At 38.0% G+C, this 20,336-nt stretch overlaps 3 protein-coding genes across 6 annotated transcripts in view; all 3 read left to right on the top strand.

Moving 5' to 3' along the window:
• Positions 1 to 1,021, top strand: part of otogl (otogelin-like) — a gene marked incomplete at its 5' end in the record, with an annotated part of 26,650 nt that extends 25,629 nt beyond the window's left edge. The window contains 2 exons of the mRNA XM_015018309.1: positions 159 to 238; positions 373 to 1,021. Coding sequence (XP_014873795.1) covers positions 159 to 238; positions 373 to 573 — 281 coding nt within the window. The remainder of the gene's footprint in view (positions 1 to 158; positions 239 to 372) is intronic.
• Positions 1,022 to 1,489: 468 nt separating this feature from the next.
• LOC106937018 (uncharacterized) lies at positions 1,490 to 10,616 on the top strand. Its single transcript, XM_015018308.1, has 13 exons — positions 1,490 to 1,878; positions 2,457 to 2,582; positions 2,689 to 2,833; positions 2,969 to 3,256; positions 3,367 to 3,584; positions 4,672 to 4,849; positions 5,568 to 5,942; positions 6,028 to 6,333; positions 7,412 to 7,705; positions 7,793 to 8,092; positions 9,742 to 9,872; positions 10,142 to 10,271; positions 10,375 to 10,616. Exons 1-13 carry the CDS (start codon positions 1,834 to 1,836, stop codon positions 10,614 to 10,616), a joined length of 2,778 nt encoding a protein of 925 aa, XP_014873794.1. The 5' UTR covers positions 1,490 to 1,833.
• Positions 10,617 to 10,636: 20 nt separating this feature from the next.
• ptprq (protein tyrosine phosphatase receptor type Q) overlaps positions 10,637 to 20,336 on the top strand; it is a 45,440-nt gene continuing 35,740 nt past the window's right edge. For 3 of the 4 annotated variants that reach the window (XM_015018313.1, XM_015018312.1, XM_015018310.1), the window contains exons 1-8: positions 10,637 to 10,774; positions 11,320 to 11,417; positions 11,826 to 11,994; positions 12,094 to 12,354; positions 12,485 to 12,645; positions 17,057 to 17,168; positions 17,806 to 17,914; positions 18,761 to 18,875. In XM_015018313.1, the coding sequence (XP_014873799.1) occupies positions 10,654 to 10,774; positions 11,320 to 11,417; positions 11,826 to 11,994; positions 12,094 to 12,354; positions 12,485 to 12,645; positions 17,057 to 17,168; positions 17,806 to 17,914; positions 18,761 to 18,875 (1,146 nt within the window). In that variant the 5' untranslated portion in view covers positions 10,637 to 10,653. Of the gene's footprint in view, positions 10,775 to 11,319; positions 11,418 to 11,825; positions 11,995 to 12,093; positions 12,355 to 12,484; positions 12,646 to 13,019; positions 13,324 to 17,056; positions 17,169 to 17,805; positions 17,915 to 18,760; positions 18,876 to 20,336 lie in introns of those variants that run through there. The other variant, XM_015018314.1, reaches the window with a different exon arrangement.

The raw sequence follows: 20,336 nt of genomic DNA, 5'->3' as shown, positions 1-20,336 counted from the left end.
AACCCAAGGTTATAAAATGAATTGGTCCCGGTCCCATCCCCCCCTTTTTTGGGTTTTTTTTTATAAAGTTTTTTTTTTTTTTTTTTTTTTTTTTTTTATGTGACCGGTTTTGATCACTGTTTGATGTACGAATATGAACTCCTTATCAAAACACCCAGGTAAAGAGGATGGGAAGACGTGTAAGCGTGTGGCCATTCGGACCACCATTAGGAAGGACGACTGCAGGAGCAACGCACCAGTAAGAGCCACTAAATGAAACGCGCAAATATAGAATGACACGGAGTGATTGGTGAAAAAATATTTTAAAACGACAGCGATGTGTTCCCAACTTCCCACTTGTGTCCTCATCAGGTTTTGCTCCTTTCCTTCCAGGTTACAGTGTATTCATGTGATGGAAAATGTCCATCTGCCACCATATTCAACTTTAACATCAACAGTCACGCAAGGTTCTGTAAGTGCTGCCGTGAGAGTGGACTACAAACACGGACCGTCTCGTTGTACTGCTCTCGGAACGCCAGCATGGTGGACTACAACTTCCAGGAACCTCTTGACTGTTCCTGCCAATGGAACTAGAAATATGAATAAGTGTGTGACCAACATAAAATTATTTTTTGGGGGGTGCATTTGGATTAATATTGTAAAACTGGCCAACCATGAATAAAAAACAGCCATTTTTATTTTATTTTATTTTACTTTTTTATGATAGCCGACTGGCTTGTGTCGCAGTTTTGATAGAATTATTGATGCGAGTCTTCCAGTAGTTTTGTCTGCACTTTAGTTGTGTATTTTATTAAAACCAGCTCTGTGAACCCCTGTCAGTTTTACTTGGGCTTCCAGATTAGTTGTGCATTTTTTTTCTGCATATCAACAGCTAATAGGTTAAAACAGCAGTTCCTACATTGATACCAATGTTGTATTCAGATTATAAATTGGCATTTTCTTTGCATTATCTGATAAATATAACTTTGTGGTGTGGTTCTATAGAAAATTTAAGCAGTTGTTTTTTTTTTTTGTTTTTTTTTAAAAGTAAATCTGTGTAATAAAGGACTTGATAGTGCTTATGTCTCAGTTAATGAGCCCAGATAACACTTTTCATTGCATGCATCCTCTTTATTATACACACATGGAAGTTGATATTTTTTTATCTGTCAATTATTTATCTTTTTTTGATCATTACTGTCATTCAGTATGGGCCACCGGTTCAAACTCTGAATAGGGTGACAGATAAATTTCAGCTTTGGAGGCTGGATAATATTGTAAATAACTGCAGCCTTTTTTCCAACGAGCACATCCCAATCCCGACGCCCTCTGCACCACATGTTCTGCAGCTCAGCACCCTGTGTCCTCCTGGTTGTCATGGTGAATTGTTTTTAATCTCAACAAGGAGGCAGAGTGAATTGGCTAAGACTAACAAATTCTCAAACTCCCACCTTCAGACACCAAATACCTTTATGCGTCCTCCCCCTCCTCCTCCAGCTAACGAGAAACTTAATGCTTCTTGTGTGAAACCTTTACTCATTTGTACATGCTAAATTTAAAATTTAGATGCTGCATAAAGGTAATTTAGAACAAAGTTGTAGCTTCCAGACAGTTTTAGAAAATAAATCATTCCACCCAGGGAACTTGACATTCACTGTGCGTCAGCGACTTGGATAGCATGGGACTTTCCACAGGAGATGCTTACATACAACAGCTTCAATGGGTTTTCATATAAAGCCCATCAATGGCTGGAAACACCATTCGGATTGGACTGATGAAGGCACTCTGCTCTAGGTGACTGATAATGAAAGGAGACTCTTGTGGGATGTATGATTATTTTGAAAGTGATTCCCAATGACTCAAACAAAGCATCTGTTTCTGCTTTGCAGTTTATGGCAGGTAAGATTATTACGTATATATATTTTTTGCTTCTTTGCCTCAACATTTTCTAATGTCAAAGAATTAGTTTGCACTTTTCACAAGTTTTTCACAAGTTGTGAGGTTACAACCATTTTTTTTTGTGTGCGTATGTGTGATTTCTGTGGACATATTTGATCACAAAGCAGTAAATAATAAGCTAAAATAGTTCTGAAAGAGTTAAATTAATTCTAATTCTGAAAAGGACCTAATAGACATAGCAGATTGCTTATTTTAGAATTTGCTGCCATCTGTAAAATCAACAAAACAGGATTATAAAATGAAAAGTGAAGACTCCGGGGTTCAAATCCTAACCTTGGGACCTTCGCTGTTTCCTTCTCTGCTCATTTCCTGTCTGATTTTTGTCAATAGAGGCTGCTAGTGCCACAAAATCTTTTTAAAGAAAACCCTTTTTTTTCCTTCCACTCCACAATTATGCACTACTTTGTGTGGGTCTATCAAAGCAAATGATGAAATAACACAAAGTTGTCGCAATGTGACAAACTGTTCAAGACCTTTGTACGGCATTGCACCAATAGTTACTTTTGTGAAAATTACAGGTAGTTTTGTTGACCTGTGACCAACATTCACATCCTGTTGAGATTGAAGTTGCATTTGAATCCTTCCCCTCTAACTCAGAGGCAGACAGCTACACAGTCACCTGCAGGCCTGCAGGTAGCCTGTTGGTAAGAAGAGCTCTTTAACATATGGAATCCAGGAGCTCAATTTATTCTCATTTCCATCTTTTACAATGGGGGTATTTTAATTTCTCAATCTCAACATTTCTGGCAGATCTTCTCAAAGCGCATTGATCGCTCAGCATGCTCTCCTGACTGCAGGATACGATTACATACGAGTGACGACCATAGGGGGTACAGCATCGTGCTGAGAGCAAGAAGGAACGATTCAGTGCTGGAGACAAAGACCTTTCACTTCAGTGAGTGTCTCTAAACTGTAGACTTAAAGGAATGTTTGTGTTACATTTAATTGGTTTCTACACAGACAGTGGTTTTCCTGTTAAATCGGTTTAGTTTATTTGTAAAGATGAGGTTAATCATGTTTGTCTCTCCAGTTCCAGTATCCCCTTCCTCTTTTTGTGCATCCAGCACCAAGTCTACTGCCCAGTTGAAATGGGAACCACTTCACAGACAGCAGAGCATTTCCACCTTGACTCTATACAACATGCACACCCGGTCTGTCACTGGAATCTATAGCAGAAGCTCTTCGGTGATCCACTCCAAGTTCACAATAAAAAATCTCCAGCCTGGCACACATTACATGGTTGAAGTCACGGTGGCCATTTTCCTCCCTCATCCTGGCATCACACTAATGCAGAAACTCAGGATTTTTGTGGAAACAGGTATTGTACTCTCCAAGAATCACAAGACAGCAGCTTCATCTTTAGCCAGAAAGCTGACTGTTTGGAGGCTTACCAGTGTGCTCCGTTCTTATGATAATGTCTGGCTGCAGATCAGTGTCCAGATGGGTGGTTGGCCAATGGGAGGAGTTGCTACACTGTGAGGAGATCAGGTTTGAGTTGGAGTGATGCGTTGAGCAGCTGCACACACCTGGTGGGGGGAAGCCACCTGGCCGACCTGAAGACCACGGAAGATCTGCTGTTTGTATCTTCTTACCTCCAGAGCGACAACCACCTGCTGTTGCTGTGGACAGGACTTAATGACCAACAGGTAACCTGTTTTACATAAACATGGTTCTGGAATGTGGAATGTAAAAACATAGGTTTGTTAAGAAACCTACAGAAAACCCTGAACAGTGCAGATCATGTCTTTGATTCTGGGATTCTTACATTGCCTTGAGACATGAAATTTAGGACACAAATATAGAATATAAGCATACATTTACTTCAACGATAAGGCTGAGATATTTTTTTTCACACAACTAAATACATAAAGCTCTGAATTTTAGCCCAACCAAAGTATATTTTATATTTACTTTTAATTTGACGAGTTCAGTTAAATTCTTAGTTTGGCACATGTATTTCTGTGAATAAAGTTTAACATCTTTTAACAATGAAAAATACTAAAGCTGGGAAACTGTTCATTAAAAAAAAAAAAATCTAAAGTACATTGCATTACATTTAAATTTCATCACTTTTCATTACAATCAAAACAAACCAAAAACATGACTTCAGTGTATACTATAGTAAGTTTATATGACAGACAAGCACAAAGTAATGAAGAATCGTGAAGTGCTATGGAAAAGAATACAAAAATTATTTTAACGTGTTTTAAGATGATAGGCTGAAAATTATCATTTACATTTGTATTTATCCCCAGAGTAAATATTTTGTAAAACACCCTTTTCACTGTAACAACATGATCTGAAAATCTTTTGGCTTCATGTGCCAGCTTTCTTCACATGGACATTGAATGTTTTGCCAGTTCCTCTCTATGAAATCATCTAAGTCTCAGTGGTTGTAGTTCTACATGTTTTGCTACATGTTCTCAACCGGACTGAGGTTCTCAAAATTTAATTCTAGTCATTTTAAGCACAAAACAAGAGTCTTTGGCACTTATTTCCATTCAACAAATCAACTATATAAAATTGAATTACTAGACAGTTGAAATTAGATGCTGCCATTTTGAAAGCATCAAAGTTGTCACTGAAGTTTTAGGAAGCGGGCAAGATTAGTTTGCTTTACAAACCGTAAAAGCTTCATGCCTGCAGTTCCTCCTTAAAGAGGAGGTTTGTTTTTGATGCATTAATTAGTGGTTAGGTCCATTCAGCACATAATGTCTCCCCATCTCCCAACAGGAGGAAGGCCTCCCACTCTGGTCTGATGGCTCGCCATATAATCAGACAAACACTATGACTCTGCTGCCAGCCAGTCAGACGGACTGTTTTGCTTTTCAGAGGAATGCTACGGGACCGGGCTACTTCCTGACTCCTTTCTTCTGTGACATCACTTTGCCATTCATCTGCCAATACCAGAGTAAATTGCGTACACAGTGCTTCTCTACTAACCAAATCCTGCTGATTCTACTGAATATCGCTTAACGACCTGTATCATCATTTTTACAATTTTTCCTCTTCAGATTTCTTCATGCTTGTTGCTTGTGATACTTACATTTATTTCCATGACAGGAATTGAGAAAAATGTGAAACAAAAAGCAATGATGCCTATGTCTGGAGCCTCGAACATAGGCATCATTACATGAAAGTCTCCATCCAAGGCAAAAGCAGAGATAAAGTCTTCCGCTCCAAGTTGATTTTAGATAATGAAGAGTCATCTTTTAATTTATTGAGGAAGAGTGAAGTGATAAGGTGTTTCTTTTAGAACTGTAGCTTGGAGACTAAACAAACTAGCACTTTGTAGAGGGATCTACAAGCGCAGTCTTCCTGTAATTAACCACACAACAAATAAAACTTGTGCTCCAAATCTTACCAGCACACTAACTCTGATCTGGCTGAAATGTTTTGCTTCATAAAGTTTGTTTTAAAATTACTTATGACTCTTCTTTGATTTATTCAAATGTTGGATTTTTTTTTCTACCTCTAAAATATGACATACATGTACTTTAAGCACATACTTTCTTGTGTCACTTACAGTTAATAAGAACTAGGAACAACACTAAGCTGTAAAACAATTAACTCTTAGGTGACTTATATGCCTCTTCAGTCATTCACATATCTATTTTCCCATCTAACAGCTCCTTCAACTCCTGCATCATTTTCATTCGACCTGGCTCAGGTGACAGACCAGCATGTAGAGCTTCGATGGAGTGACCTTTCACCCCTGCGCTCTACTCATTCTTCATCTTTTGAGATATTCCTCCAGTATAGAGAAAGTGAAAATGCCCTTTCGGGTCACGGTGAAGAAGATGGATGCAAGGAGTCAGAGGGGAGAAACGGGAGGAAAACCCAGTCGAGTTTCAGAAAAACAGTCAAAGTTCCGATTCTTCACTCCTCCAGAGGGGTAACTGTGACAGGTTTGTCCCCGGGGAGCATTTACTTTTTCACCCTTCGGGTCTCCCACCATGCTGGCCTCAGCTGGATCTTGGGACAAACACAGACCGCATACATGAGTGAGTCTGCTGACAACTTATCACATACGTAGGCAACAAACACATTATGCAAATACGTGCTAACGTGGAATATTTATGCCTGCAGGACCGCTTCCTCCTCAAAACATCTCTGTTGGATCGATAACGGCTAGTCACATTACTTTACACTGGATGCTGCCGGACACTCAGTGCACGGCTGGATGGACATTTGCTGTACACTGTGAAGATGTGTCCTTGCGACAGGAGAGAGAAGTTAGCAACATCTCCAGGGTCTATGGGACCAACAGGAAGTGGTTCTACACAGCTATGATTGGAGGACTTGACGCCTACACGAGATACAGAATTCAAGTCTTCACAATTGCACAGTTTGGAATATGGAGTTGCGGTCAGGCACCTCTAACTGTGCGGACTGGTAAGCATGTTTGAAACAAAGGCAATAACTGTTACAAAAAAGGCCTTTGGGAAAAAAAATGTTATCCAAAAAATTATGACAGCTTTAATATTGCTCAAAAGTGGTTCAAAATAGTACATTGTGATTCTTGGAAGCAAAATGTCAAGAAATGAGAAGTTAGCTCCAGAGTTTTGCACAGAATTGTGTCGTAACATAATGGATATCTATGCAGAATTAAATTTCTTTATTTTTGAATTTTGAATTTATTGCTTTCATAAAGGTCCATGTTAAAGAGGCTCTTGTTAGAATTGTGTGCATAACTTCCAATCTCAAGTTTTTTGTAAGTCTTTGACATGCAGATTTTAGCCAATCTAGATCTCTCTTTAACAACTATATTGTAGGAAGATATAAAACACTGTTTCTAATATTTTTTGTCAAACCACAGTGATGTGTTGACCACCCATCAGTAGAATGAGGAGAAATGTGTTGTTTGAGAGAGGATTTTCATTAAAAATCTGTATTTTTACTTTTATTTTAAAATAAGGATATTGGATAAATTCAACTGCCCTTGGCTTCCTATTTTAGTAATTAGCATCGCTAGCATAACTACAATACAGTGCCTATAAAAAATATTTTGACGATAAAATAAAACATATCCTCTTCAATTTCAAACTGAAAAGTGAGTTCTGCAAAAATATAATGATAAAAGCATTTAACTTATAATAAAAGACTGCATATTAAATGGTATTTCGTTGATGCACTGTTGACAACGCAGGGTGGTTGTGAGTAGGCCTCAGTCGACCACTCCAGAATATCCACCTTGTTGTCTTCAAACTCTTTCTGCGTAGCTTTATCTGCATGCATCAGGTCATTGTCTTGCTGGAAAATAAACATATTTTGAAGCTGTAGTTCTCCTGCAGAGGGAAACAAGTTGCCCCGTCAGGATCACTTTGATCATGATTGATATAAAAAAAAAATAAATAAAAAAAAATCAAGAAAACATTTTCAAACAGAGTTTACTTTTAGATATTTACATTTTCGTATGCTTAAATTTACTGCTGAAAAAAAAAAAGAATAATGCTTTCTGTGTATCCCTTAGCGGTAAAGCCTCCTGCTGATCTGGTGACGTTTAGCAAGAATGACCGCCTGTCAGCTTGCTGGACAGTTCCGCCTAGCGATCCTCCAGATGCATATTACGTGACAATCCAGTCGTTTAATAGTCCTGCTGCTTCTTCGCTATGGATAAACGGCTCCAGCGCTGATGGACTCGGAAAAGATGAATCCATTTGTGTCAATTTGGGCACATTTACTCCTAGTCACACATATGAAGTAGCAGTCGTTGCCATGAGGGGAAATGACAGAAGCGAGAGGTCCATTACTGTCTACACCACAGGTGAGAGAAACAAAAATGCAACCCATGATAATACAAGCCATTTATAAAAGGTGTTTTAAACCCTTGTGTTTGTCTCTGTGGATGCAGCTCCAATGCCTGTGCAGGTGGCAGTCCCTCTAACTGTGGGGACAAACTACACACAGCTGTATGTTCAGCCTCCACGGGTGGGTCTGATTGATGGGGTGAAAGTGTGTTCGTGTCTTGGCGTTTGCAACAGGACATGTAAGGAATTGTGTGACTACACTTGTGACTGGCATTCCCTCCCCACTGGCATTTTCATTGCAACCATCAGCAGCCTTACTCCAGGATCACAGTACCAACTCAGTGTGTACAGCACTGTTAAGGAGAGAGTGGGGCCACCGTTCTACACCCGTCCTATTAAAACAAGTAAGTTGCCTACCAGCAATAACAATATTTTGTTTTGTTTTTTTCACTCCATGTATGTTTTTTACTTAAAAAAAAAAAAATGACCAAACTAATTTTACAACTCCCCCCACACTTTTTGATATACCTGGTAATGATGGGTAAAAATCTTTAAAATAAATTCATCTTTCATTATAGCATTATCTTATTCAGAAAAAACAACAACATGTAGTTCACTAAATCTATTTCAGAGAAGATGGTTCTACACATATTGGCACTTCTAGCAAAAAAATAAACAGCTTTATTGGCAGTTGGGAGAATTATGTAAAAAATTTTAAATTTCTCATATCAAAAACATACCTGGAGTGTGGTTTTGATTCTTTCATGTGTATTGGAGGAATCTTTGAATCTCAAAATGAGGGCAGAATTATGGTGTGCTGCTCTCTTTCAGGAGTTGGGCTTGATCCATCAACTCTAGCGGAGGGAAATCTTAATGTTTCGTCATACCAGGGCTTTTAAATAACCTTATGAATGAGTCCTTCGTGTCTAAAGTGGCTGAGCACAAAGCAAGATTGAAAAAAGACATGGATAAGCGAGTTTGGTCTATCCAACTCAACAGAACACCTTAGAGATTAATTAGAATGGGAAATGAGAGTTTGTCCTTCTTGTCAGACATTAGTGTCTGACCGCACAAATGCACTTCTGCAGGATTGATTAAAAAAAAATGTCCATAAAGACTCTCCTACACCTTGTGGACATCGTTCCTAGAAGAGCTGAAAATGTTAAAACTACAAATGCAGGGCAAACATCTTATTTGAATGGGATGTCATTCAAATTCAAGTGTGTGCAAAGGAAGATGAGCAAATACGTTTGGCTACCGAGTGTATATCATTTTGGAGTTAACACATAAAACTCTAGGTTCTGCGTAAAAGCTTGACGCGTCTTTGCTGTTGCATAAGAAAAGCACTGTTGCCACAATATTTGCCAGTTCCATTGAATTTAAAAATCTCACCTTTCCTGTGATTGGAAAGAAATCTCATATCACATGAAATCAACTGTGATACAAGACACATGATACTGCAACATTTGACTGATGCTGCTACATTTGACTGAGATTAAGTGTCAAATAAAAATATGTTTTATAGTTTCTACGTGTGCTTTCATGACAACTAGATAGAAAAATAAATTGCACCCGGTACACCATTGTCACCATCTATATTTGGCACCAGTCTTTTTTCTTTTCTTTTTTTTTTTTTTTGCTTCATCATTTCATGCAACTGTCACTAACCAGATTTAAAATTTAATCTGGCCTAATCTTGGGAGCGGATCACATCTGCTTCATATCTTTGAAGATTTGGAGTGAAGTGATAGAATGATAGAGGATTTAGAAAATAATGGAAATACGCATTTTCTTTTTTTTTTAGGTTTTGCTATGTGTTGTAAGACTTAGCAGTACAATTTACAAGATATGTCTTATTATAAACCAGGGGGCTGTTTCACAGACAAAAAAGATTTATTTTTCTTTAAACATAAAATAAAAGTTACTCTTTTTGCTTTAAATGTTGCACAAAAAGTATTTATCTTGTTTGTTTTTCCTTTAATATTTTTCAGTGTGTTATAAGAAAAATTACAATGCTCTAGTGCGTGTTTTGTGATGATGTGTTTGATTTCAGGTCTGGTTCCACCCAGCAGAGTGAGGGAAGGAGCGGTGACGGACACATCCATAGAGCTGCTTTGGGATCCAGCACCAGGAAAGGGTCAGAGCTACGAGGTCATCTGCCACAACTGTGACCAGGCACTCAAGGTGAATAAATAAATAAGTAAATAAATAAATGAATGAATGAATAGAAAATGTAAATGTTTTCTCATGTTTGGAAGCAGATCTGTAAAAATGGATTATTACCCGCATTATGCAATGCCCCTTTTGTCATTGTTGGATTTCTATGATTAGCTGATTGCATGTTTTTATGCATAACATTTCAATATGGACACAAATACAATGTTTTGTTCCTCAGTAATTAGTTCTCTACTGTAATTATTACAGCATTGGCCTATTTGATTTGTGTGTTACAGGTACAGAAGGTATTCAGTCAGAGTGCAGTGTTTTCTGGTCTGACACCAGGTTCACTCTATCACTTTGCTGTACGGGCAGAGAAGGAGTCCTTTGCTGACAGTCCACCAGTCTCAATCAATATCACTGCAGGTAAACACACGCATGCGCGTGCGTGCACACAAACACACACACATTGTAACAGTTCATCTTCCTTTTCTATAACGACCACATGCTTTGCTTTTTGATGTGGCAGTTCCTGGCCAAGTGGAGGTTTCACTCGTCAATAAAACAACATCATCCATATGCATTAGCTGGAGTACCGCCAGAGGACTGCTGAGCTCATTCATTCTGTCTATCAAAAACACAACAACCATTCAGGAGCTGATCATTTCTCATCAGGAGCGCAGGCCAGTCTCTTCTCATTCTGCCACAATCAAAATTAATATGAACCCAGAGTTGTTATCGCTGACTGAAACCTGTTCCCTAAAAGACTGACTGCCAAAGCAATGTGTGTGTGTGTGTGTGTGTGTGCATGTTTGTTTACAGATCATACAATTTCCAAGGTCTTATTCCTGGTACCAAGTATACGGTTGAGGTGTTTGCCACCAATGGGGAGAGGAGAAGTAAACCTTCTACTGTAATTCTGTATACACGTGAGTTAAAATGTGTCTGTTAAAATCTGCAGGTGTACAGCAAAGCCCAAAATTACATATACGTCTGGCAGATTCTGGCTTAAAGTAATCTTGTGATTTTACCAACATGGTTTGTCTGACTGGAATTTAGAATCTGAGAGAAAATCTGTGGAGGGAGCTAAAAATTAGGGTGATGGAAAGGAATCCTTGAGGCTTCGAAACTTCGAAGCTCATCACTCAGAGATAAATTGCCCAAATTACCAGTGAAAACATGGGAAAAAATATTAGGGATTGTCTGTAGCTGTAATCCTAATGGAAAATAAAAAGCAATAAAAAAAGAACTAAATGGAAGCAGATCACTTTTTTTTTTTTTTTAAAAAATTGTGTTTTTTTTGCCTTTTTTATTATCTTATGAGAGATAGCTCTCATATCCTATCCAACACAAACTTCTTGGTTCAAGGGTGATAATTTTAAATCTACATTCGCAAGAGGTAACTGTCTGCCTGCACAAATGTGTTATCTTTGCATTTTCACATTTTCAATATGAACATATTTCTTGTCTCCAGTTCCAGGGATGCCAAAGCAAGTGGTTACATCAGAGCACCCAGTGACGTCTGTATTTCTGACCTGGAGGCCGCCAGCAGGACAGGTAGACAAGTACAAGGTGAGATGTTGAATCTGCCGAATCTGTCCAAGAATTCACTTGAATTTCACAGAAGATAATCCAACTTTTATGACTTCAAGAAAAAATAATCCTGGTGTATTTGGTATTCCTAAACATCTATGTCAAAATATAACACTCAGCTGTGACCTGCAAGTATTAAGTGGTTGCCAGGTAACCGCTGTTGGCACACTAAGGATCTGGTTACAACCCTTTAAAGATATATGACCTTCAGATTCAGCCAAGAACAATAACTAAGCACAATGTAAAAAAAAAAAAAAGCAATTAAAATAAAGATGGATTGTTCAAAAAATCTTGAATCAAGAGTACACAGAACTAACATTTTCACTGTCATTTGTTAAAAGATTATTTTTTTAAATAAAATTCTAACACTGAAGTTCTCTTCGGCAGCTTGCATTCGGTCTGTTGTCCGTGGACAGGAAATTGTGGACTGGAGTGTTTGTTGAGAGCACAAGCTATGAGATCAGAGAGTTGATCCCAGGGTCAGACTACGGTGTCAGCATTCAGAGTGTCCTGGGCTCAGACAGCAGCTATGCAGCAAACAGAGAGTTCAGCACACGTAAGCAACAGAAATGCACACCCTGGCCTAGTCTATAACTCAGGGAATTTCTCTAAAAAAATATTTGAAAAATGTCCTAATTTCAGATTTGTCTCCCAGGCCCTGCGGGATTATGCCGACTTCATTTAGATAAAGTGGATTCTTCATCCATATCTGTGCATTGGGACGGGGCGCCCGGAGAGTTTGACTTTCACAGAGTGACCGTGGCCGGCGCTTCGATCACACAAACACTCATAATACCGAAAGGGGAGCAGGTTGCTGTGGTTACAGGCCTGCTGGATGGTTGCAGCTACAACGTGAGCGCCAAGAGAGTGAGAGGGGAGACAGCAGGAAGTGCTGCTTTTCTGACTGTCACCACAGGTAGTTATGTCAAGGGCTTCGCCAATTAGTCTCCCAGTTAACCATGCCCGACCTCAACGAGTCTACATTAAATGACAGAAACGTTCTCCTCCACTCTGACCCCGTTTCTTATATTTATGTTTCTTATTAGTGCCAAAGCCTGTGAGGGGTGTGCGTTTGGTCAGCAGTTCTGGACGTGCATTCTCACTACGCTGGCTGCAAGCAGAGGGGTGTGTGGATCGCTACCAAGTTAACTTGGTGCCAGACCATGGTGCAGTGACCATTCACCCTACCTACGATGGATACATTCAGGTACACACACTTTAAATGAAATCATAGGAAATATACAGTGTTTTTTTTTTTTTTTTCTAATAGGTGTTAGCACAGTCACTTCGCTGAATGTTGAGGGGTTTTTTTTTTCTTTTACATTTTTTTTTTAATTTTGAGAATTTAGTGCAGATAAACATATCCCTGTGCACAGTGAAGCATCTCTCCTCCCATTCAACCAAGTCCCACCCCATACCGACTGCCAGGTATCCAGTATCTCCCAAAATGTAACCTTACACACCACACACATGCATACACACGCATGGAGATAAAACACAGCGTAGGGCTGAGTAATGGATCGCATTATTTATTAAGTTAGCTTCATGAGCTCAGCTCTGAATCATTCATTAACTTAAGCAACTCTCCCAAAAGAGGCAAAGAGACAAGAGGTATAGCTTTAGCCTTGTGCTAATCAAAGGATTTACAAAAATTTTGGAATACCTCAAGATCAAGATATTATTATTTTCACCCAGTGTCTAGACGACCAATGCTTTAAGTTGTTCTCTACCGCTAACTTTTATCCACTAAGACTGGACACAGACATACTGAGAAGGGCTTTGACCTGCTGTGGCTAAACAAAAACTAACTCCAATACCCTGCAGTATGTTGTTCTTCTCAGCAATTTTAATGCTCACAGTCAAACTCGGAAAGGTGTACTCACAGGTAAGAATTCCCCTCTTAATATCTGCAGTTTTTCACATATTTCATCATTTGCAACAACACAGCTAACAACTGTGTTTTTAGCTGCGTTGAGTTTTACTGAAATGTTTTACTGAAATGTCATAGACCAAGACACCATCAAGAACAAGATTTAGAAAGTGTAAGGAAAATGTTTTTGACATTGAGTTCAAGCCCTTTACTTTGATAGCCCTAAATATGTCCAGTATAAACAACTGGCCTCAAAAGTCACTTAGTCCATAGCATCCACCTGTGTGTACGCCTCAGGTTTGTTAGAGAACATTGGAGAATAAAAAACAGACAGACACAGCAGATAGGTCAGGGATAAAATAATTTAGTACTTAAATGCAGGATCAGGGTATACGTACATGTATGGAGGACCAAAACTGACATAATAAGAAATAAAAGCATAAATATATATTTCGTTTTTCCTTGTCCTTGCACATGTGTTGATGTCAAGTAATTTATATGTTTTGTTTTTCCATTCCTTCATACATGCACTGTCATCAAAAAATTTATATTAATTTAGCTTTTCCTTACATTTGTGTTTTCGTCAAAAAATGTATATTTCTTTTTCATTTCCCCTGAACGCGTTTTTTTCCAAGAAAAGTAGATCTTTTGTCATTGACTCCTCTCCTTTTTCTGCTTCTCCTTTTCTACTTCTCCATGTGCATCTTTATGTTAATGAGGATATTTGTCTTCTATGTCCAGCTCCTTTCACACAGATTTTTAGTCAGTGGGGCACACAGTATGGAAGTTATTGAAGAAAACAAAGTATTTAATATAAAAAAATTTTAAACTATTGAATATGACTTAAAATTTTAATAGAGGATAGTGTATCTCATGTAAAAGCATGAATTACCACTTTTTTGTATCAGTTAGTCACTATGGAAGCCCATATTGCTCTAATAGTGTCATTTTTATGGGCTCTAATTTTTCTTATCTTCCTCTTTGTAATACCTCATAGGTTCTCTATTATGGGGTTCCAAGCGAGGTCACTTTGCTAACCAATCAAGCACAGTTGCATGGCCATTAAACTAGTTTTTGGTACATTTGGGAGTGAAGACTGGTGAAAAGTACAATTTGAAAATGAATTTAGCATCTTAATAAAGCTTTTCTTGCCTCATTGGACACATTCTAATTAATTGAATATTAATTGTACAGTTCAAAGTTTTCCTTCGGTCCTTCTCCAGATTTCCCATTTTGACTTTGCTCTTCAGCAGGGCCTTTTTGAAATAAATAATATTCTTTTATCTATTACAGCCTTCTTCCTTCGGTTATGCTTCTTCTCCTCGTAGATCTTGATAATATAATATTCCAAAGTGTCTTTTATCTACAGATAGAGCTGTTACATACAGAATTTTCATGTACTGATTTAGAAATGCCTAGTTTAAGTGTGGTTGCTTAGATTTCTGAAGGGAATATTGAAATACTGATTGCTCTTGGTTAGAAAATTAAAAACAAGCTGCACCAAATTGGTGCAAATCTTTTTTTCTGCAAAGCTTTCCACAAATATATTGCCAGCTTTACTTGCCAGGCCTAAGTGGGCTCTGTAATTGAGAATGCATGATGGTCATGTGATTAAAAACAAACTGCAGCTTTTATTTTTGATCATTTTAACATTTCTTTCCACCAGTCTAAAACACACACAACCTAGAAAAGAAGAAACAAAATACTAATACCGCCCAAGTTAATAAGCAATATTTTAATTCCTGTCAATGGCAACACAATGAGCAGTAGACCAAAAAAAATGTAGGTGGAAGTTAAGCTTTTTATACCTTTACCTTTTGTAATTTACAGCACTATTAAAGTCAAAACAGCAACACACTTAAAATAATGAGTGATGACCAAACCTGGCTGTATTTGTTTAGTAAATGTTTTGTGAGAAGCAGTTTTAACACCTCACAACAATTATACCACACACAAATCCCTCTAACTAAAGTACAACTGTTCTTAACAGTTGTCCTGACCTTTAGTTCTTTTAAACAAATATTTCTTCCTTAATTTCTTCTGCATGCAACTTAGAATGAGTTTATTATAAGACTGTTTTATAATATTGTAGATTTTCTTTTGCCCACTTTTCTTTGCAGAGTTGTTTCAATTCAATGTCCATGAATGCTTAAGGTGACAGCTCTGTCTCTCAATCACAATTATCATCTTCTGAATATGCCAAAGTTTTAGTGGTGACTAGACCCATGATACACAGGCAGCAAGTGACTGTTAGATATTTCAATAAGAATAGCTGAACAGGTATTTACAGCAACTAAGGGATAATAGCAAGAATCAGGCAGGGAGCAATGGAAGGAAAAAACCTGCAGGATGAGAGAAAACAGTAGAAACCAGCAAGGAGTGAAGAAGAAAGAGGAGTTTAAGTACTGGGGAGTTTGATTACTGACCAGTGACAGCTGACTGATTGGAAACAAGCTGCAACTGAGAGTGGAAGCCAGACAGGCGGGCTGGCGGAGAGAGAGAGTGTAATGGTGCAAGAGGAGCAGAGGAGGAATAAACACAAACTGGGGAAAAGGCAAGACATAAATCCAATAATATCAATGAACAACAAACTAAATGCAAAAGAAGGAACTACCACAGAGGGATCCAAGCATCAGTTAATAAACAAGAGCTAAGGAAAAAGTAAGGCAAGGATGACAGAAACAGAAACGTGAATAACTAAGGCTGAGCACGAATAAACAAAAACTGATCAAAAATGCAAACACTGGGGAAATCCAAAAACCTAAACAACCCAGAATCCTGACAAAATATTCTTTATCTTTTCCTTTTGAAATGTTTTTACATTGGATGGTGGTGAAAAGAATTGTACTTTTGTCTCTTCAGTACACAGAGTATTTTCTAGAAAGTCTTGTGGATGGAACATCTTGATGTTTTATTTATATATATATATATATATATATATATATATATTTTTTTTTTTTTTTTTTTTACAATTCTTGTGTGGCTCATATACAGTGGATTCCTCCTTGGCGTTCATTCATTGCTCAGTCTCTTTCTTATTGTGGAATCATGACCACAAGTGAGACATTCAGGGCTTTAGATGTTATTGGTTCTTCTTTGACCTCCTTGATTGGTTATTGATTCACTCAGAGTAATTTTGGTAGACCAAAGTAGTGGGACGGTTTCCCACTACTTTGTGTTTTCTCCTCTTGCTGTCCTCTCACTGCACTTCACTAAGGTCTTAAAACTTTAGAATTTGCTTTGTAGCGAGTTCCAGACTGATGAACATTAATGGGTTTGCTTCTTGGCTGTTTTTGAATTTCTTTGCACTGTGTTCCGATCTGTTGCTTCTGTGACAGTTTTTGTCTATTCCATGTGGTCCGCATAATTCTGTTTTCAACTTTTCTAAGCAGGGCCCAGTAGTAAAATAAAACTCAAGTTTTCCAAGAAAAGTGGAATAATTGTTTATCAATTACTCATGACTTAACAACTTAATTTAAGAAATAAAAAAAAACCAGCATCTTGTTCTTACACAGGCTATATTTTTAATAGAAAAATTGGTTTAATGATCTTAAACGTGAAAGATTATGAAGTGCGAAATACTTATGCACTGCACTATTTTGCAGAGATAACACTACAAATAGTATTTTTGATTAATACAAAACAACCATTGAAAAAGCCCATACCGAAACCCGAATGGTACCCCAGCTGTAGGACGTGTGCATGCACAGACGACAGCGGACCAGGTGTGTTTTTGCTGTTTCCACAGGCTGACGTGGTGGATGTTAGTCCTGGGACACAGTACTCGGTGACCGTCTCTGCAGACTCTTCTTCTAAAAGCAGCCCTGGAGTCAGTCGCATGATCATTACCAACCAGAGCGGTGAGATGGTTTTACAATCAGTGCTCATTGTTGGATTTGTCTGATTTATTTAAGTGGTTTCAAGTACAATCGGGCTCTCCTCGTGTTATTGCCCTGCTGCTTCATGTATTCGCTGCACATGGCACACACACGAGGGAAAAGGATGAAGCTGAGCGGTAGAGAGCGCGTGAGGATGTGTGCACTTCCTCCACTATTTAATTCCTTTTAGGTAACTTTAGCCGGAGCTTTTGAACCCCTGGATGAATGCGTCTGGAGTGAATGTCAGTGAAATGCCACTGCTGTGTGAAGCCCTATTCATCAGACTTTAGCCACATAAAATGTACATGTTTAAACTCCCACACACACACACACACACACACACACACACACCACCTCCACTAAGATCAATTGAACTACTCTTTAAACAAAGTTGGTACTTTGTCAGTAGACTTTGCCGTAAGGATACTAATCTTTCAAATTCGTACAAAACACTTTCTATGGACGGTAATTTATTAGAAAAATTTATAGAGTGAGTAAATTCTAACTACATATTCAACTTTGAGATCCAACTTGAGTTAATTCACAGCTGGGCTTGTTAATGACAGACACTGGATGCTGCTGTTCTCCACTTCACACACTCTGCCTTCCTTTCCTGTAGTTCCCGGTCCTCCGCTGACCCTTGGAGGACACGCTGTTGGTTCTAATGGGATTCTGCTAGCCTGGACCATGCCATCTGATGCAAACAATATAGATGGATATGTCATCAGGTATTTTTTTTTTCCCTTCCGCATTATTGAGCATTTAGTTGACATCCATTTTATTTTTGCTAAAATCCAAAACATGAAAATTGCTGATTTTATAGATAAAGCCTACTTGTTTATCTCTAATATAATGTTCTGGTAAAGAAACAATTACATGACATGACATTGGCTTATTGTTACTTCCAAATCATGAGTGGAAATTAAAGATTGACCATAGTTTTCACCTTAGCTGTGAACTTTTTTATATTTCTGTAAAAAACTCAAACTCCAAATGCATTTAATTTCATGCAGATAAACCAGCACAAAGACAATGCATACATGTGAATGGTAAATGATTGCACAGTTCTCAACTTTTTAGACAAAGAAAAATCTGAACCTGGTGCTGGTGCATGGCACTCCTGTTAGCCTGGGCAACTGTGGCTACAATGTAACTTACCATCATTGGCATATCAATGTGTGTGTGAGTGGCTAAATGTAGTGTGAAGCTATTTGGGTCCCCAACACAGCTATTGAGATCAATCTTTCAGAATATATTTGCAGTAGCAGGAATATGTGTTGCTTTTTTTTAGTAAACAAATACAATGAAATCAGGTTATGCATTTTTTGTGTGTGTGTGTGTGTGTGTAAAACCATATTTTATAGAACTATTTAATTGAGCTTAAATATAAAATAGAATGATTAAAATAATCACATAAAATGATATCCAAGTGGATTGGCAACTGCTTTACACAGCAGTAAGATCATCTTGGAAATTCAAAAAAAATTAAAAAATTTTGCATTTTAAGTTCATAGTGTTTACAAGTGAAATCCAGAAATATGGTATTCTTAAAATTATATTTTATTTTTTTGTAGGTACAAGGAGGTTTGCCCGTATCCCGATCCCACTTTCACACAGGTGACCAAGTACCTGGATATACCAGAGACTCTGATCACCGACTTTACCTCAGGTTCAACGTACCATATCCAGGTAAGAGGAGCAATTTCTTTTTAATCATTTGTAGGTTAATTAATTTTGATGTACATGAACATCGGACATTAGTAAAAACACAAAACTAATTTAAGAGTTGCATATAGGTGTGAATTAACCTTACTAGTTTAAAGATGTAACGGTTCTTGTTGCCTCTGATCAAACATTCCTGGAAATTGCTCCACTGTCCTAGCATGTGGCTTTGTGACAGAGATCACAAAAGGAGGAGCCTATCCTCTTGATCTGGATGAATGCAGGTAATCAATCCTGATTGCATTATTAATCAAGTAAACAGATCTATGGATCAGCCCAGGCTCTTTCCACTGCCTGTTGTCACTGAACTTGAAAGCGGTCAAGCTTATTAGTTTTCAGAATCCATTAACCCGCCATGACCTTGATACAAATGGACGCAGAGATGACACACTTCCCGATTATATCTGCACACGCAGGATTTGTTTGAGGGCTCGTGTGGGATTATGAAAGCATGTTCATGTTATCGGGTTACTACCTCTCCCCTGCATTTGTGTTGGCTCTCCAATTTATGAATCCAGCAGCACACAATTCCTACTGGATCTCTGAAAGGGGTTTACCAGTTCTACTAGCAGAGGTCTTCCTGAAGGCCTATTAAAACATTGTTTTGTTTATGTAAGCAGAAAAATAGCACAAAACACACTGCCGTGTAGTGTTCATGCTCTCAAAAGCTTTTCCAATTTTGCCACATTGCAGCCCCCACCATCAACTTATTTTGCGTAACTGACAAATGCAATGCAGTGCGTTATTTGGAAGTGAGATGAAAAGATGCAAAAAAAAGTTTCTTTGGCTTGTACTATCAGCCCCCTTTACTTGGAAACCCTAAGAGAGATAACAAAAGAGAAACAATTATTTTTTTTAAATAAATAAAAATGAAACAAAGGGCTCTGTTCAGGCTTGTTAGAGAACAAACAGCATCATGAAGACCAAGTTTAAAGCACAGCTAAGTTATAAAGCAGCACCAATAAATCATTCAAAAACTGAAAGACTGGTACAGTTTTTAAGCTACCAAGACGTGTTTGTCCACCTAAGTCCACCTGTTGTGAAATGTGGTTGTGACAACAACATGCTATGTGTCTAATTTTCTTGAGCAAACACTGTGAAGGTTGACAGAATTGATTATGGACGGAGTTAAATACAGGGCAGTCATGGATGAAAATGTGTTAGAATCTGCATTGTCAATAGACAATAGGTAATGCAGCTTCATGGATGTGGAATGCAGGGATACTTACTGTCATGCATTTATCATAAACTAAGGAACTTTAATATAAGTAGCAGTTTTAGTGAATGTTTTATATGATGTTTTTTTATTCTTAAGTTACATTTTCTTTTATTTACTGGTTTGGGGTGTCAGCACTCAAAAAAAAAAAAAAAAAAAAACAAAAAAAAAAAAACATTCACCCCTTTTCCAATTTTTGAAAAAAAACTCCC

Source organism: Poecilia latipinna, unplaced genomic scaffold (genome assembly GCF_001443285.1).
Source record: "Poecilia latipinna isolate Pla-1442-1.1 unplaced genomic scaffold, P_latipinna-1.0 Scaffold2263, whole genome shotgun sequence".
Taxonomy (NCBI): domain Eukaryota; kingdom Metazoa; phylum Chordata; class Actinopteri; order Cyprinodontiformes; family Poeciliidae; genus Poecilia; species Poecilia latipinna.
The sequence above is the reverse complement of the archived record's forward strand: the minus strand, read 5'-3'. Positions and strand labels throughout refer to the sequence as shown.

Excerpts from the sequence above, each read along its gene's own strand:
- LOC106937018 (XM_015018308.1), top strand. The coding sequence starts at position 1,834 with ATGACTCAAACAAAGCATCTGTTTCTGCTTTGCAGTTTATGGCAG. Across the intron at positions 2,583-2,688 it reads GGCCTGCAGGTAGCCTGTTG|ATCTTCTCAAAGCGCATTGA; the intron begins GTAAGAAGAGCT and ends CATTTCTGGCAG. Across the intron at positions 4,850-5,567 it reads ATTCATCTGCCAATACCAGA|CTCCTTCAACTCCTGCATCA; the intron begins GTAAATTGCGTA and ends CCCATCTAACAG.